The sequence below is a fragment of the Pagrus major genome, chromosome 11 (assembly GCF_040436345.1).
Source record: "Pagrus major chromosome 11, Pma_NU_1.0".
In the NCBI taxonomy this organism is placed as follows: Eukaryota; Metazoa; Chordata; class Actinopteri; order Spariformes; family Sparidae; genus Pagrus; species Pagrus major.
Genome location: NC_133225.1, coordinates 13,311,813 through 13,330,183, shown reverse-complemented (window position 1 = coordinate 13,330,183; position 18,371 = coordinate 13,311,813). Strand labels below are relative to the sequence as shown.

The following is an 18,371-nucleotide window of genomic DNA, read 5'->3' as shown; positions in this document are numbered from 1 at the left end:
TCATTGTATCATCATCTTTTTACTAGTGTATTCATTCTGTTTGGATCGACGTCAAACATAAAAAAAAAAAACATGCTAAAAAAAATAAAGAACATAGACCTACGTGCTGTTTGTCTCTATGTGTATACACATGCAAGTAAAACTGCATTAAAGACGACGAAAGGCAGCAAAATAAATGAAAAGTTATTGTATTTTTCTTGTATTTTATGGGACTATTTTTCAGGAGGTTCTTAAAAGTTTGATTTCCTATTACAGTGTGTAATATGTAGTGGCATCTAGCAGAACAGACTTGGCAGAAATAGAATATAATATTCATAAGTATGTTTTTATTAGTGTATAATCACCCAAAAATAAGAATCATTGTGTTTTCATTACCTTAGAATCAGCTGCTTATATCTACAAAGGGAACGGGTCCATGGAGGTCGCTATCTTGCACCGCTATGTTTCTACAGTAGCCCAGAATGGACAAACCTGGCACTAGTGAGGGCCTTTCACGTTTTTTAAATTTAGTGGGTTGCACCGGTTGGAAGACGAAGAAGAAGAAGAAGAGCGAGTGGCTGCTGTTTCTGTATGGTCATAATATAATAATCTGTATTGTGAGAAGTTTGAAAGGATGGATGATCATACTTATTTTGTGGAAGAAAAATCACAGGAGCTTGAATCATTGTTGAAGAAAGGAAAACTCCAAGATGCCCATAAATTTGGGATCTCTGGGCTTCCAGAGACTTGGATTACATGTGGCAAGCTGTATGAAGACTTTTGTTTTCAGTTGTTTTTTTTAAGTATTGAAACAAGTCCTAATCTGCTTCAGTTGTTTAAGAGATAGTGAGTAGATGATGACCAGATCATTTTTTGGTTGAACTTATCCTTTAGTAAACACAAAGTACAGCTGAGGGGACTGTCTTGCAGGTATTCAGTTACAAATCAAACAGCTGGATGGTTAAATGAGTTTGATCTTTGCTGATGATGGCGCTACATGTCACTGGAGACACTGCGATCACAGTCTGAATCACAGCCTGTGGAGGTTTATGTGTCTGGACGGCAGACAGTGCCCGAGGCGTTCCACATCATAATGGATGTTTACTTACAGCTCACATACTGTATCTTCTCCTGCAGTGATAAAACATCTTGTTTGTCATGCGTGTGTTTGCAGTGATGTGGAGAACTGCCGAGACAGAAACACACTAATCCAGACCTCAGCGTTCATTAAGATGTTTGTTAGGTCGCTCCTGCACTGTTTGCACAGGGTGCAGCTGTACACCCTACTGACGTGCCAATTAGGCCTTTACATTTACTCAGGCACCCTGCTGATTTTCCAATTATAAACACCTACACAGCCACACGTCCTGCTGACTGTAATTAGGCCTACGCGCTCTCTGTGACGCGCAGATGTGCTTATGATGTACAGCTGCTGGAGTTATAATTAATAATGTACGGCTTACACAACTGCAGTCACAAACCAGTCAGTGTAAATGTGGAAAGTTGTGATTCGGATTATAAAACAATGAAATATAAAGGAAGCAGTGACAGGTTTTGCAAGGCACTCCAGCCTGACAGTCCAGCCCGGTCGCCAGAAGCTAACATTTCTGCAAACCACAGATACGAGGTTGACATTTGTGCCACACATGACATATCATGTTCACAATGTGTCTCCATCAGCTGACTTTTACATCAGGAGGTGGAGGGTATGGTGGCATTTACACAAGCCAACAAGGCTGCCAAACGGCTGACTGCAGCTCGAGTCACACCTCTGGATACCTTCAAGCGTCAAAACCAGGTGTTTTTCACGGGAAGCTTAACCATCTCCATCTGTGATTGTGGCGACCAAAACAGGTATTTCAAGCCAAACCATGTTTTTTTCCTAACCCTAACCGAGTGGTTTTTGCACGTCTACTTATCCAGAGCATAAGCACAGCATTGTGACAAGAGAGAAATAGATAATTCAATAAACTTGCAACATAAAAAATGTTTAGTTTGATCTTATCTGGGTTTTGCCGAGGCGTACTTAGCTCTCACTTATTCTGGCGATTGTGTTGGACATCCACTTGACAGAATTCCAGTCTCATAAGTAATCAGTAGTGTCTTTGTCTCCATACATTGCTGTTCCAATAAAGTGAATTAAATATGTGGCCATGTCAGTTGAGGGTAACTACACAGCGTATCTGCGGTGAACTGAACCGGCCTGCTTACATACCTCAGGTTGTTGCTTGTTGCACGCAAAATAAACAAGTCTGAAAAGTTGCCATTGATCAACACAGAAAGAAATAAGAAGATACTGGACCTTGAACATCAGTTGGGACTCTGGGGACATCTCTTCAAAGCATTGCGTGACTGTTCTTCAGCTGGGAGAGATACATTTAGGCCCCCGGTACTCAGTTCTCCCTCAGCTGTCCTCACTGTGACCCCCGTGTGGACGAGCCAGCAGGGATTTTCCCCACACAGACCTAAATATGAATCACTAACTACAGAAAGTGTCCTCAAACAAACCTCAACACATGTAGAGATAACACGCCACCACGTCATATTTGTCCTCAAAACTCAAATACGCTGACTGATATCCACATTGAGACAGTCACCCATCTTTAATCTAAGCACTAATGAGTCATTAACTCCACACCTACTGCTTTGTGCTTCTCACTATACATTATGTCCACCTGGGGGCTCCCTGCTCCCTCTCCTCCAGCCACCAAATTACATTTTATGGACCTGTCCGTCACCACCTTTCCCTTCATCTCTCCCCTTCTCGTGCAATTTTTCTCCCTCGTGGTTCTTATTTCATTATCTCACTCTCATCGCTGTACTTTTCTCCTCTCACTTCCCACACATAATTCTCAATCGGTTATTACATTTTTCAGGCATTTAGTGTGAAATATTAAAATTTCAGCATTAAATTTAAAATAATCTTGAAAGTAGGCAGTGTGCTTTAAATTGGTTTGATGTGACTTTCACGGAGCCCGTTGGAAATTAAAGCTGGAGGAGGCACAAGGGCAGAATGGGAATAATTAAATGTACTCTTATGGATTCAAGCAGTTGAAGCTCAGCAGTGTTTTTCTCCCAGGAGCTTGCACCGCCCCCTGGTGGCCATGATTGTTATTACAAAGCACCTGAAATAACTTTATTCAGTTTTTTGAGGAAAACTGGCTGGACTCTTAACACAGCATACGCCTCTGCACACTGCATGTGTTCCAGATGTTGGATCATTGGAGTCGACAAGTCTCTGTTTAGACTGTGAGGATGGGTTATTGTGACTCAACATCATGACCTTTCTAGTGCTCTTTCCCGCTCAGCGAGTGTTTCATGACACCCTGTCAGGTCACATGGCTCTGTGGTGCACTTGCAAATTTGTGTTCCCCTAAATCATTTCACTTCAGCTCTGTTTCGTCATTAGTTAATGTTCAAGGTAGGCATTTAAAGTTAAACAGTGAGTTATAGATAGTAATGAATTACAAACCATGGATATGTTGAATGTTCAATTTTATGATGAGACAGCGCTATGGTTGCTTATGATTATGGTTTGGTTTTGGCAAACAATAACAAACAAAACCACTTGGTTAGCGTGAGGAGAAGATCCTGTTTTGGTCACCTCAAGCACAGCTGGAGACGTCCCATCCCCTTGTCAAAAATAACTACCACACAGCCCGAGGTTTCCTTACAAATATCCAGTGGTTTCACACCTCTCAATGAAAAAGCCAGTCTCAAACTGCAGTCACTAGCTTGTCGAGCTTCTCGCCTGTAACTGCACTGCTGTCCCCTCCTCTTCGTATTATGACAGTAAACATGTAATGTCAACGTGATGTGATACATTTTGAAATGCCAGTAAGGCACACAGCCTGCAACACATACTAATGCGAATGCGTCAGTGATTTGCATAAATGCTTTATCCTGGAGACCGAGCCGTGAGTTGTGATCTTCCTGCTGACGTATTGACTTACCTATATACTGTCGATGTGAAAACTGAATGATGACAGAGGTGATCGGTTGCTTTCTGTTAAAAACTGGGCCACACTCATATAACCAACACAGCTGCCGGGATAATTGGTCTCCCCACACTCAACCTTAAAGAGCTGAATATGACCATTGCACACATTGCAACCTCAATAGAACAGGATATCACACATCCACTCAACACCATCCCACCCCGCTGCCTTCAGGGCGGAGGTACAGAGCACTGAGGCGCAGAAGAGCTCACTTTGGGAAAAGCCTGAACAGGCCCGAGTGTGGATTGTAATTGCAGTTTTGGTATTGTGTGGTTTTACTGTGTGTTGTTGTATGTACTGTTTTTAACATGCTGCCGATTATATTTCCTGTTTTTCTGGCAGATATGGTGCTGTGAAAAGGAATTTCTAAGTCTCAGAGGCGTCGCTCTGGAGACCACAGTGTCTGTGGTTTTGAGTGAAACATCTCAAAAGTCTCATACTCACTTTGATTATCAAAAATAACCACATACCTGCAAAACTAATGACATGACTGTCACCCGTCTCATCTGTACTTTGTGTTTGGTGCTACTTAGCAAATGTTTGCAGGCTAACAGGCTAAACTAAAAAGGTCGAACATAGTAAATTATACTTGCTAGAATAGGGATTTCAACCACAGCTTCACCTATGCTACTGTCAAACCTACCGTTAAGGAAAAAAAACATGGAAATTCAGTGATTATCTACCCATCCCCTTGCTGACGGAAAGTCAGGTGAAGTTTTGTTGCCCACAAAACATTTAGCATTCTCCTAAACAACTGAAGGAGATGAGGACCTGTGAATCCAAAAAGGATTTGAAGAGACGTTATTTACACCCCTTTTAGGTCAGAAGTCTTCACTGTAGCTGCTAAACAAAAAGTGTTAGCGTGCACCTCGTCTGAAGTGGGTGCACGAGCTTGATTATGTGTCAAGGGTGTAAATAATTTTTCAATCAATCAGTCTGGGTTCTCTGGGCTTCTGGGGACTTGGATTATGCTTGATGAGCTGTATATATTTATATATTTCTTTTTTCTTTTTTCTTTTTTTTATGTTTTAAAACATGTCCCCAGCTACGTCAGTTGCTGGGGACAAATGCTGCGTCAAATGCTGCATCAAACGCTTTTTTGCTGTGAAGCTCCAGAAATGTTCTGTGGACTACATAACTTGACCAGACAACATGGAGGTGAGTAGACAATGACTGAATTTTCAATTTTGGGTGAACTTATCATTTAAAGAGGGTTATAAAACATCTTTATTGTGACACCCAACATGTTCCAGCTTTCATTCAGGTCACAAAATGAAACAGATGTTAGAAACAGCTGCATAACTTTGCCCCGTTGAATGGGTTAATAGCCAAGTAAACTGCTTTGTTCATGATTTGAACATTAAAATTTGGGTTAATGAAACCCTTCCTTCGCACAATGTTATTGTGCTGACATGCTAGTTCCCCTCACACCACGCTAATATGTCATACACCTGCTTGCATACCTAGAAAACATATGGAAAAAGTCTACTGAGCTTTTTGAGAAAACGTGTGTAATTGGAGTCCAAATATTGAGATGGTGTGATGGACGACAGCTGGCGTTACGTGGAGCTCAGCTGTGGAGTGGGCAGTCAAATCAAGGAGAGTACCCACTGGCACTGTTTCAGCCTCTTCATTAATCAGATTCATCATAATGAGTGTGTCAGTGTGTGTGTGTATGTGTGTGTGTGTGTGTGTTTGAGAGAGAGAGAGATAGAGATGGAAAGGGGGTGGGCTGCGGGAGAGAAGGACAGGGAGGGAGAAGGAGATAGATAGCGGAGGAAAGTCAGAGGAATTGAAGGATGGAGAGGACCACATGGTGCCACACACACACACACACACGCACGCACGCACGCACGCACGCACGCACACACACACACACACACACACACACACACACACACACACGCTGCCTCATACTTTTTTCAGGGATTTGATGGGACACAGGCCGGGTGTAAACAAGCTGTAAATTATCCCAAAGCTGGCACATGCAGTCACCTTAAATCTGCAGAGGAGACGGTGCCACGAATGCTCCGGTTGAATTGCACACAGGGTGGAACGCAGTCACCGTCCACCTCCCTCCTCCTCCTCCTCCTCCTCCTCCTCCTCCGTTCCTATCACTCGAGTACTGCAGCACTGGAGGGTTTCAGTCCCATAAAACACCACCGAATGAGAGCCCCTGACAGGTCCTCACAGTCCTCCACCACTCAACAGATGTGAAATGGCCTGATGGGCTCCCCAGAGAGATGAAGAGCTGGATGGGGAGAGGAAGAGGAAGAGGAGTACAGTGATGAGGTTAGGTGGGGAGTGATGGAGAAGGGTGATGTAAATGTCTGACTACACCGGGCAATATGGACTGACAGGTAAATGACAACTCCTCTCAGTGATTTACACGTTTTTATGAATGTTTGACTGAACATGTAGAAGTGTCGCTCCAGGCCTTTTGCATTCATTGCAACGGTCACAATGTGCTCATGGAGCAACAGCTCTCTCTAATGAAGACTGATGGTACTACACTGTATACCTGCCCAGTGTGCACTGTGTCTCACTCTTACTGTCAGCCTTGTTTCTAGCTTAATTGAATGTGATTTTAGAGGATTGTAGAAGTTTCTCTATCCATTAAGGAGTATTTCGGGCCACAGTTTATCTGAAAACATGACAATAACCCAATATGACAAAGTGAACAGCTATATTGAAATGTGGTCTCTTCAGTCTGACATCTTGCATATTAATATAATTACATCATCACATTTTTTCAGTGGGTGATTCATTTTGAGTGTTTTGAGCTGATATGTGCCGTCCATTTAAATCAGGAGAGACTTCGTTCTGAATGACTAAATATGTCAGATGAGTCTTCGGCAATTATTTTAAGAAGGAAGGCGAAGCAGAGTGGAATAAGATATCTCCCCGATGGAGCCAAGATGCTGCTTGTTGGTGACGGGATGAAGGCGATGGCTGAAGATGAACTGGAGGTGAATGGAGACAGCTGACAACAGCTGAGAGGAGGTCGGGTTTAAAGTTTGACGGCAACAACATGATGGATGATTTAATCATGACAAAATCAGAGTCAGCTGATTAAGAAGTGGGGAGAGAAAGAGAACTGTGAATCTACTGAGTCTTCATTTGCCGGCCCGAGCGAGGGGCCTGAAGGGAACTAAGCTAATGATTTTTCCACATTAAAGTTAGGAAAATAAAACAAAATAAATGAAAGCAGATGAAATTAAACCAAATTAGAATGTTTCAACTCTGCTCTCTAAATAAAAAAATACTGAACACTGAATACAACAACCTTGCTCAGATTCTTGTTGTTGCACGTTGTCTAAAGTTGGGTAAAGCTACTGTTGTTGTTTCATTTACTATCTCAATACTCCTTCCAGTGCTCAGTGACATAGTAGGTCTTTTATAAAAAGAAGTAATTTCACGTTGCGTTAATCAGTGTCCTCCGGGTTTTCTATTGTTATTATAAGATTATACATAAATGACATGAATCAAACAGACTTTGGGCAATAAAGACGCTTCAGAAGTCAATGTTTGAGTGGTTTATTAGAATAAGAAAGTTGACATAGAGCAAAGTCTCCATGCGGAGTGACAGGCAGAGCTCAGGACAATGTGGAGAATGGTGAACAACTGCTGGAGTGTGTTTGTGTGTGTGTGTGTGTGTGTAGTGTGTGTGTGTGTGTGTGCGTGTGTGTGTGTAGTGTGTGTGTGTACAGTGCAGTTGTCGGAGGGTGCATGCACGTGTTGCTTTTTGCGTGACGACAGACAGATTTCTTCGCGGACACAAGCACACACACTTGCATGTACTGTACAAATTCACACGTCGCTACTTCTGTACACACACAGAGGCTGTGTCGTCATGCAGCTACTGCACTTAAATTACATGTAAGCATCAAGGTTATGTACACGTAGTAGGGACATGTGTTGTCATCTGATGACAGCCTGCCCCCGAGGTCCCTGGTGAGAGCCACAGGATGGCGGGGTCCTTCACAGTAGCGGGAGACTCCACTCCGCAGGAGAAAAGTAGAATCTCTTTTAGAGCCTCAGCCTGTATGAGTTCATTCACTCTTCCTCCTCCTCCTCCTCCTCCTCCTCCTCCTCCTCCTCCTCTTCTTTTACCATTCAGCATCCAAACAGGGCGCAACACCTCAGTGCTGCTCACAGTACTGCTTCATTGTCACTGTCAATATAATAATAATTATGATAGTCATCAGGTTCGTCTTCATTGTCGTCATCAAATCCGGCACACCAGAGAAATCGAAATTGAAATCATATACAATAATATTCCATATAATTTCAAACCAAATATCTACCACAGAAACAAACTATAGAAAAAACAAACATGACAACAGAAATGATCAGTGCTGACTAAATACATCTACAACTTTACAAAAATGCAAACGTTGATTTTGTTTTCGCCTTGTTTTTGTGCTTTTTTTCCTCCCTCTCACGTGTTGGCTCGGAAGTGCGATGGTGGATTTATTTCTGGACTCTTTCTAGGGCAGAGAGCACATACAGTGTAGTGGAGCACTGTAGGGCAAGATGGCAGTTATTGGCTGGGGGGCAACGCATCATCACTGGGGCCACACAGCACAAACAACCCCAACACACAAAAGGCATGGTCTCTTTAACAAGCACGCAGACACAACCTGATAAATAAGAAGAAAAAAGAAACAGACTGGGTCACGAGGGCTGGGTGGGAATTTCATGAATGTGCGTGTTGATATGTGCAGGGTAGAGATAAAGAGGGAAAATGTGTGTGTGTGTATGTGTGTGTGTAGGGCTGGAGGCAATATGTGCTGCGTGTAACAAAAGAAAAAAACTCCAAACAAAATCATTTCTAAGCAAAGGAAAGCAATTTCCCGCATGAGAGGCTCTGAGAATGTCTCAAAGAAATTGTAACACATTAAGGATTTGATGTGAAATAAAGCAGGATTTTGTGAATTACTTTGATTTGTGTTTCTGTCATCGACTCATTAAATTAACCAGCTAACCTTCGATCGTGACGTGCAGGACGAAAAGGGCGGGCTCGCGTTGTAGGTTGAGACAGTGCGAGTCTGTTGACAATAAAAAGGGGCTTAAAGGAGAAGAAGACAGAGTGCAGCTGGTGAAAGAGGAGGAATGACACGAAGTATGTAAAGAAAAGGGGAGGATGATGGCTTCAATAAACAGACGAGGTTACACCTGAATTCTTTAGCTGCTCTGTAATGTTGAACTAAGGTAATCAAATTATACTGTCAGCAAGATAACATCATGTACAGTACCTTTCCTCGAATCACTCACTGTCTGCCTATTTCAAGCCTGAGCTCTTTTTCTGATGTTAATTCAGTTGCCTCCCGAATTTGGTTAAATGGCCGACAGTATTTTTTGTGTGTGTGCGTGTGTGTGTGTGTGCGTGGCTGGTGGTTAGTGGAGGGGTAAAGAGCTGGTTGAACGTGCGCCTCCCCTCTCAGGGCTGACGTGTCTGCAGTAATCTTCTCAAGGGCTCATCAGGCCATTAGAGGGCCGGGAATGTACTTTGCCTAATCAAGCATGTTTAGTGAAACACCGGAGGAGATGCAGAGCGAGGACACGGCTGGCTGGGCACGCCGTCCGAGACAGAGAGGCCTCATTCACACACACACACACGCGGACACACACGCACACACAGAGACACGCAGCACTCAGGTCACAGCAGAGATGGAGACGGAGAGATGAGGGGCCGTGCTGGTGGAGGGCTCCGTATCCTCAATACTAATGACCTGTTTCAGGGTGGAATGTGTAAAGAATACACTGTACTAATGTGGTGAGGCGGTAATGCAGTAACATCATGTTCGCCCGCCTGACCTCCTCCTCTGTCCTTGCTTTCATAAATCTCTTTCACTGGCTTGTCTCCTGCAGTACCTCCAGCTCTGGCTGTGTGTCGAAGCTTATTATCGTTTTGGTACAGACTGAAATGTGTCAAAAACTGTCAGCTGGTATTGAAAATTTGATCTGATTCGCAATCTTGTTTACTTTGTGAGATAAAACAGTGTGAGTCGCTTTAATTTTGACAAACAAAGGGAGTTTATTCAATTATTTTGGGAAAGGTTATCGCAGGAGTGTTGGTGTTTCAACAATCTAATTGGTTGGACAAAATAAAGTTGGATTTTGTTGAAAAACTTTTTTATGCTTTTCAATGGTAGGTATGGTATTACTAAAAGTATTGTTTGCTGTCATATTGGCCTTTGTATTAAAACATTTCAAACAATACACAGTCTTAGTATTTTTGTCCTTTAACTTTCATTAATTGTGAACTGTAGTAAATTTTAATCAAATTTTCATTCTCTTTTAGCTCTTTTTTTGGTCTCCACCATTACTGGGGGACACATTTGAGACTTTAGATGCTAAATTCTTCACTATGTCTGCCTCTCTGGGCTGGGCCTGCAGTGTACAGTTAATTTTTTGAGCTTCATTGCTGAGAAAAACTGCTAGCTGAAGCCTGAAAACGACACTGATGAAAGCTATGAGAGGAAACCAAACCAAACCTGATGAGCTGAGGAGGCTACAAAGCTTCATTTTGCTGCTTTAAAACTGAAGAAAGGTTTTTGGTGGAAAAACGTATATTTCAAACATATTTTTCAAAACATGTGTCATATCGGCACAGGTATTCAAACATTTCTAATAATGCCTGGCCCGAGTTTTTGTACATCGTGACCCAAAGTCCCCCTTGACAAAGCCGAGCACAGCTCTTCCATTTCAGCCGCACTTCTTTATGTAAAGTATAATGGTTTAAATATATTATATAGCATGGACTGCTCCCACGCAGGGCTCCGACCCTGTTAGCATAGATTTGTGAATATCAAGCAGAGGGCTGCACCGCAACATTAATGGATCACTAGAGAAAGGAACAGGGTCAGAAAAAAACAGAAGAAGGGCGAGAATGAGAGTAAAATTGATCAAAGCTGTTTTCTTGCACTCAATATGAGCAACGCATTCATGGACACAAACCCAAAGAGACTCAGACACACACAAAAACATCACCACGCCATGACCCAGATGCAAAAAAAAAAAAGAAGAGCTATCTCTGGATCTACATTTGAATCAAGAACAGACAAAAACAGAAAACATCAAAAGATCAGACAACGGAGTGAAAGAGTAACTCCACACCCAAGTATACCCATGCCCATCTGTGTTCTTTATCCCCCTTTTGTGGTGAAACACACTGAAAGACAGAAAGGGATGGAGCCACAAGGGATGACCATTGTGACAGTTAGCCAGTGCCCCAACTCTGGCCTCAGCCCCGGCTTCAGCCCCTCAACTCCTCCCTGGCCTGGCAAGCCGCTGAATAACGGGAGCGGGGTGAAGCACAAGAGATGCCCGGTCCTGGTTGGTACATCTCACATGACGGATGGAGCTGCTGTCCTCCTCATTGATATTCTGCTAGGCTGCGGCGCTGGGCTAGGTCCCTGACTCTTAACGGCTATTTGTTGCCGCAGTCTCCTCCTGCTTCTGGGGCACAAAGAGGCTCAGTGTCGGGGCAGAAGAGGCTGAATGGAGCTCCCAAGCGGCCGGGCCTCACAGAGCCAGTCAGACAGCCAGACAGCCACAGCTCACATTCCCTCCTTCAAATGGACTACGGAGCCCAGGGGGGCCTCAGGTCGGGTCAGACAGACCCAGGCATACTGAGAGGCAGCTAGGGAGGGAGGAGAGGAGGGGAGGTATTGTTCCTTTTCCCAGTGCCCAACTTCCTCTCCCATCTCTAAACTTCAGTTTGCTTTGCTGAGAAAACAGTTATAAAATATCAAATTAAATTGGCTTCATTTTGATGTGTATCTTGCTTATTATTGCTTTCTTTCACTTCATGACGGCTCTGTCCAGCACTGCCTCGGAGCTACTGGGAATCACAGAAATTACAATGGGAGTCTCAGCGCTTCGCTAGCCAGTGGTCAACCATCCAAACCTCTGATTGATAAACACATAGAGCTCCAAGGAGACACATAATAAAATCCATTCGTCTCTCTGTGATTGTTTGTATAAAAAAAAGGGAAAATAATGTTAACATCAACCTCTTGCTTCACATAAATGTCATTATATAGTTATACTTCACAGTAAAAGACGGGACACTGGTTGGGGTTGTTGTGGCCACTCATATTCACACAATCACATACACACACAGACAGACACACACACATACACACTGCATGATTCACTGAGAGTCAATGCCCTCTGGCACGGCTACGACAGTTTTTAGTGTCATCTGAAATCCATAGTAAAGCACATTGTTGTCTGCTGGATGCCACTGGCACAAGAAAACAAAAGCAGAAACAAAATTTCACAATCAAACAAGATCCATGGTGTCAAAACGGTGAACAAAATGGCGGAGGGAGACCTTTCACATTTGGCGCTGAAAGCGAAATAGTCTTTTTTTTTTTTTCTCCCTACATGCTCCACTGAGAAGTTTCCCTTTCCTTTGCACCCCTCTCTTTGCCTTTCTGTTTGTCCTGTGGTGTCAAAGTCAAGCTCTGTGGGTCGTACCACAAACAGAGCAGAGGGGTGCACCTCGGGTTAAGAGCAGAGGAACTGTAGACGTGAGGAGAGTTTCCTCCTCTTTTTCAACTCTCTCTTTGTTTCATTTCTCTCTGTCTCTCTCTTCAGTCAGCTGAATGACGTCAGAACATTGAATGACAGTGAGAGAGGACAGACAGGGTAAGGTTGGACCGGGACAGTGAGTCTGAGGGGTTGATTTATTCCAGTCTGCTGTTGGAGGGAATGGGTGTTCAGAGAGAGCTCACGTTCTTCTCCTCACTGGCCGCTGGGGGTGCGCTCTCCCATGTTCTTCCCTAGAAGATGGCTGAAGTCAGCCAGTTCTCCCAGCCCTCGAGGCCCATGCATATCTGGCCTGATGAGGCCCTGACGCTGGGGGTGATAGGGCGCTCCATTGTTGCTGTTGTAGTTGAGTGCCTCGTGACTCCAGCGAGGCTCCCCATAGTCCATGTGGGGAGTGGGAGCGGAAACCACCCTCCGTCGGTCAGGGGAGTCCTGCGGCGTGGCGGGGTAGATGTATTCTCCCGCTGAGTTCCTCAGGGCACCGCTGGGGCGACTGCCACCATGCTCCCCTCTCTGGGTGGCGAGGATCAGATAGCGTTGGCGTTCTGTGTGCGGGGGCAGCATGACTTCCCCTGGGTCCTCTATCCGGACCATCCCTCCTCCCCCTCCACCTCCGTGCAGGAACTTGGAGCTCAGGTAGATGACGGAGTTGTTGGGGCAGGGTGTGCCTACGGCGGTGAGGAAGGTCTGGCTCTGGTCCCAGTCGGTGTCTGGGAGACGCATGGCCCGTTTTTGCTGCAGCGGGGTCTGCTCCGGGGTAGGCAGCAAACCTGGGTCCATCTCTCCTTTAGGCCAGCCGTTGGGCATGACAAAGGGGTTGTCTGCCTGTGAACGACGCCTCTCGCCGCCGCTGGTTCTTGTTACACTCATCACTGACCCGCTGCGGCCCTGTCCCAGCATGCTCTGCTCTTTGTCGTTCTTGCGGCGGGCACCGTTGCCTCCCGAGCCTCGAGAGTGGCGGTGGCGATGACTCATGATCCAGCAGACAGTGAGGCCCGAAAGGATAGCTCCAGTTGCGAAGGCCGAAACAGCAGACACCACCAGCAGGTTTACAGACACCAGTCCATCGGGCTCCTCGATGAAACTCTCCTGGAGCAGCAATCCTACGAAAACAGAGAGATACTATCAGTCAACTGGTGGGACCACGTTAATAGCATCAGTATTTCCTGTACTAAACATGTGGGAGTTCACAAACGGCGAGACAAAATGGCCTATTTTCTCTCTTCCCTCCGTGGGTGGGAATGGTCGTATGCTTTCCAGCCAAGGTAGCTCCAGCTAATTGCCTTCATTACTTAAAGTGGATGGTGATTTTAATAGCTGTAATAACTGTCTTCCTGATTGAGAATAGCTCTCAACCCTAACATGTTTCACAACATTAGCTTTACAGGGAGAGATGCCAAGTCTGGCATTAATGGTGAGTAATAACTTTAAGTTTTCATAATGTTTACAACAAAAATCTTTGATACCTCCCATCTGGATGTTTGTGTCGATACACTACCTGTGACTTACAAGGATTTTGATTAAAAACAGGCACTGTGTAGTTTTGAAGAAGAAATTCAAACTCAGAATTTTAATATTTAAATATGAATGAGGTACTAATACAAACACAGAAATATTTTTTTCCCATAACTGAATAAACAAGCTGTTCTCAGAGGAAAATAATGTCCCCAGAACACTGTTTGAAACTAGAAAGGTGGCAGGGTCTGCCAAATATAAACAAAGTAAAACAGTATGAATTTGTGCTGTCCTTTAACAAAGAGAGTTTGTTTATTAAGGCATAAAAAAAGTTCTTTCTCCTCTGATTATAATTTCTTCCCCTAAATTACAGTAAAGTGCGCCTTTAATTCTCTGGATACTTCAGCTTTTAGTCTAATGTACAACCACAGTTAACTCGTTGTCTGTGCTGCGAATTTATAAATAAAAAGTGCATGTACTCCTTTTTGCTCAAACAAATACGCTGATATTTTTCCCCTGTTGCATCTAAATGCCAAAGTCTTAACACGAGGCGGTGTGTTTATAGATAAAGGCTGCCATATCAGCAGACAAGACCATGAATTTCTGCATTTTCTTTTGTATAAGAACATGAGATGAACTCCCTCCGAGAGAAGTCTTTATGAATTATTGAAGATATGAATACAGCTAGACCACAGCGCAGCCTGCCACGGATCAATTAGAAAATGCCAGAAGAAAAGTTGTTCTTTGCTGCGTGAGCTCGTGGGACCAACACCAACGAACACAATGAAACTGTGCCAAGGGAAGCAGATTTGGAGAGAAGCAGAAGAAGGAAAAGAGGAGGGTGTTACTGAGAGAGACAGAGAAAGAGAAAGAGAAATGTTGCCCAAAGCGAACTCGAACATTTGGGGCCTTAGACAAACATAGTAATAGTTGTTAAATTACAACACCAATAGCAGCAGAGGGAGGACTGTCTCCACAAGGACAGTGAAATAAATCCTTTCTCACAGAAAATAAATGGATGTCATTAATAGACATTGGGAGCCACTTACTCACTTACACACAGCACAGAAAAGCAGCCGAAAAAAAGAAAAAAAGAAAACAGGACAAAGAATGAACATGAAGAGAACAGCGGCAGATTTCTCTGACAAACACTTTTATTGAGTGACAAATTCATTTTTAATGGGGACAAATGGAGCTGGTTGTGGTGCAAATACTCAAACAGCCTGGTGGTTAATTAATGTGGCCTGTGGCTTATAATAATAATGTGTTACTCTACAAACTGACATTAAGCTGAGGGAAAGGCAGCTAAAGCCCTGTGAGAGACTGCTGAACGGCTGTGTGTGCCCGAGGTGCTCTTGTACACATTAAAGGGGCAGTCGACCAAAAAAACACAGTAAAAACTATTTCTACTTCAACCTGCAGTGCAATCTATCTAGTTTCATGTTATTTTCTGGCATTTATGTTGTTGGTTTGTGTTGGCTGAGCACAAAAAAATCACTCTTTCTAAGCTCTCCAGTAGGCTAACACCTCTTTTTAAGAAACAGTGACACAGCTACTGAAGAAAAACCTCAGGCTTTGTTTTCAGCTCCTTCCCACTGTGAGGAGATGCTGGAAACTGTGCCTTGTTAAAAATAGCTCTTAATGGAAAAATAAGCAGAGTCATTTCTTGAGGTGGCCCAAAGCCTTTAAAGACAAAATTACAATGATCTCACATTTCACAGAGAGAATAACAAAGACCAAGACCAGAAAAAGCACAAATGTGGCAACAAAGAGTCTACGATCTGATCTGTGCGGCTGCACAGCTGAACGGTAACTTCACCATGCTAACAAGGTCAAGACGACAATGCTAACAGGCAGAGGTGTGGACGCGAGTCACATGACTCCGGCTTGAGTTCTACGCTCTACTTTAGCTCCTGTCCCTTTAAGGCCCCCTCTCTTGAATACCCAAGCTCCTCTAATTGGTCAGCTTACACACGTCTGAGCCAGCACCGCTAACAACAAAAGAGCAGTCGTGCTAAATCAATTCTTAAGGGCCAAACTAGCTGCTTGGCATAAATTATGCAAATGTCTGACATGGTGATGTAATGTGATGTCACAAAGTCACAGAATTACGAGGCATTTCAGGAGCAGTGTTTTCTGTGGGAAAAAGGAGCTTCTGTTGGCGTGGACTTTGAGCTTTTTAAATTTCAAGATCTGAAGATTAAAAAGTGCGATACCTCACGACACCTAGTCATTGTGAGGGCAATCCATTCATTGACTAGTTATTGAAACATTTCACTCAAAACCTCAAATGTCAATCTCATGCTGGTGCTAAAGTAAAAATCAGGGAATGAACAAACTCTGTAGGGTTTCTCATCTGGGGACAATGAATGTCTGCACAACAGTTCATTGGCAGTGTTGTGGTGATTCAGTCTGGTGCAAAGTGGTGGACTGTTGCTGGCATGGCCAAAAATATAATTTTGTCATTAACAAAAAGGTTCAATATAAAGAGCCTTTTCTGTGTTCTTTTATCTATTCAGACAGTTGGTTCATTGCCAGGCCAGCTTAAAAGCCTCAAAGCAAAACTGCACTGTAAAAATTCAAGGTGACCAATACCGAGAATAATATTCAACCATTCATCGACCAGTTGTCACTCACAATTTCATTGTATAGCTCGGACAATAGATCCTGGACACTTTCCATCTTCTCAACAAGTGTGAGGTTTCCATTGACTGAAACCTGGCATTAATCAACTGGCCGTGTTGGTCAATCAATGTCCTTTTCAGCACTAATTAGTCCTTTATCACCAATCCAATAAGCTGAGTGATACACGTGGACACAGGCCATAGTTACTGCCTGTTAATTACGTGACATGCACAGTTCAGTTCAGCACCAGACAAATCCTCCTGGATAACCGGAGATCATATTTTATCAGCGGGATTGTGTCCGGTCTTAAAGGGTATTTGTTTTTAATTTTTTTGTTTGCCTGATGTCACAACCTCTTCTTTTCTCATTTCCTTCTGACTTCTTGTTCTTTCTTAGATCTTCCATTAGTTCACTGCTGCCTCTGAATATTAATCTTGGAAAAGTACATTTCCTTATAATATTTTGACCTAAAATGGGATTGTTCAGAAGTAGTTTTCATTCAACATTCTCCTGAAGAAAGCCCCCGCATGTGGCCTGAATTAAATGAATTTTAAAGTGTTTATTTCACTGAGTATTAAGGTTTATTTCGGAGGTAAGCTTTGGCCAATGGGATGTAATAACTTGATTGCTCAATACCCTCAAAATTGCTCTGAAACGCAGATGGCAGCTTATAATTCCGATCTCTCGTCACATCTTTCTTGACAGTTCCTTCGTGCTGGCACACAGCCAGGCTAACGTGCACAGACGTTAGCCTTCATGCATTTATGTTCCCCTATGTTTATATTGACTTTGACGTTTGTTGGGAGTTCTTTTCTCCTTGAACACATTGTTGGCATCTTTGTTGCAGCAGCCCAAACATAACCCTGATTCTTGCTGTATTTATTTTCAAGTTTCAGGCCAATGTTCAATTTGGAAAGACTGCCAGCTTCAATCACATTATCGCTCCTCTACTCAGTAAAAAGGGTGTTCTTGAGGGCAGCAGATGCGACACGGAGAAAGGCATTTGGAGGTTATCACTGTGTTCATCTACAGTGTCCACACACACACACACACACACACACACACACACACACACACTCACACACCGCAGGAGTTTGAAAAGCCAGGTAATGAATTGATTCATTTTTTTCAATAAACCGCAGCCCTGATGACTTTGTAAACAAATATGACGTGCTGCAACCACAGAAAATTCATAACAAGGCAGCAACATAACTGGAGGAAAGCCGCAGATCCCCTCTTACACACACACACACACACACACACACACACACACACACACACACACACACACACACACACACACACACACACACACACACACATCACATCTGGAATTGTTCTTGCTGTACTCAGCTGCAGAGGTTGTAGATATTTCTCTAACATTTATCTCAACTGTGGTCCAGGGTTGCTGTGTGGCACTTCAGATTAAATTCTGCACGGTGCAATAATAGTGCTGTCATCTTTATGCAGGGGGAAAGGTCCTGACAAGTGTGTGTGTGTGTGCACGGGTGTGTGTTTTTGCTGTAGAACGGAGACACACATTATGCTTCCCCAACTCTCTGTACTCTGTCTCAGATACGTTCATTATTCTTTCGCAGGTAGAAAAAGCTTGAATATGAATGGATGGACGGATAGATTTCTGTGTTGTTGCGTGACAACAGGCAGGTTTCCCTGCATCCTACCGAGAGGTGACAGTAGGAGCAGCAGCTTGCGCATTCCCCTCCCTTCAACTCTCCTCTACCAATCCTGCTC

At 43.7% G+C, this 18,371-nt stretch overlaps 1 protein-coding gene across 1 annotated transcript in view; it reads right to left on the bottom strand.

Moving 5' to 3' along the window:
- Positions 1 to 12,734: 12,734 nt before the first annotated feature.
- sema6bb (sema domain, transmembrane domain (TM), and cytoplasmic domain, (semaphorin) 6Bb) overlaps positions 12,735 to 18,371 on the bottom strand; it is a 66,969-nt gene continuing 61,332 nt past the window's right edge. Inside the window, exon 16 of the mRNA XM_073476769.1 lies at positions 12,735 to 13,642. Coding sequence (XP_073332870.1) covers positions 12,735 to 13,642 — 908 coding nt within the window. The remainder of the gene's footprint in view (positions 13,643 to 18,371) is intronic.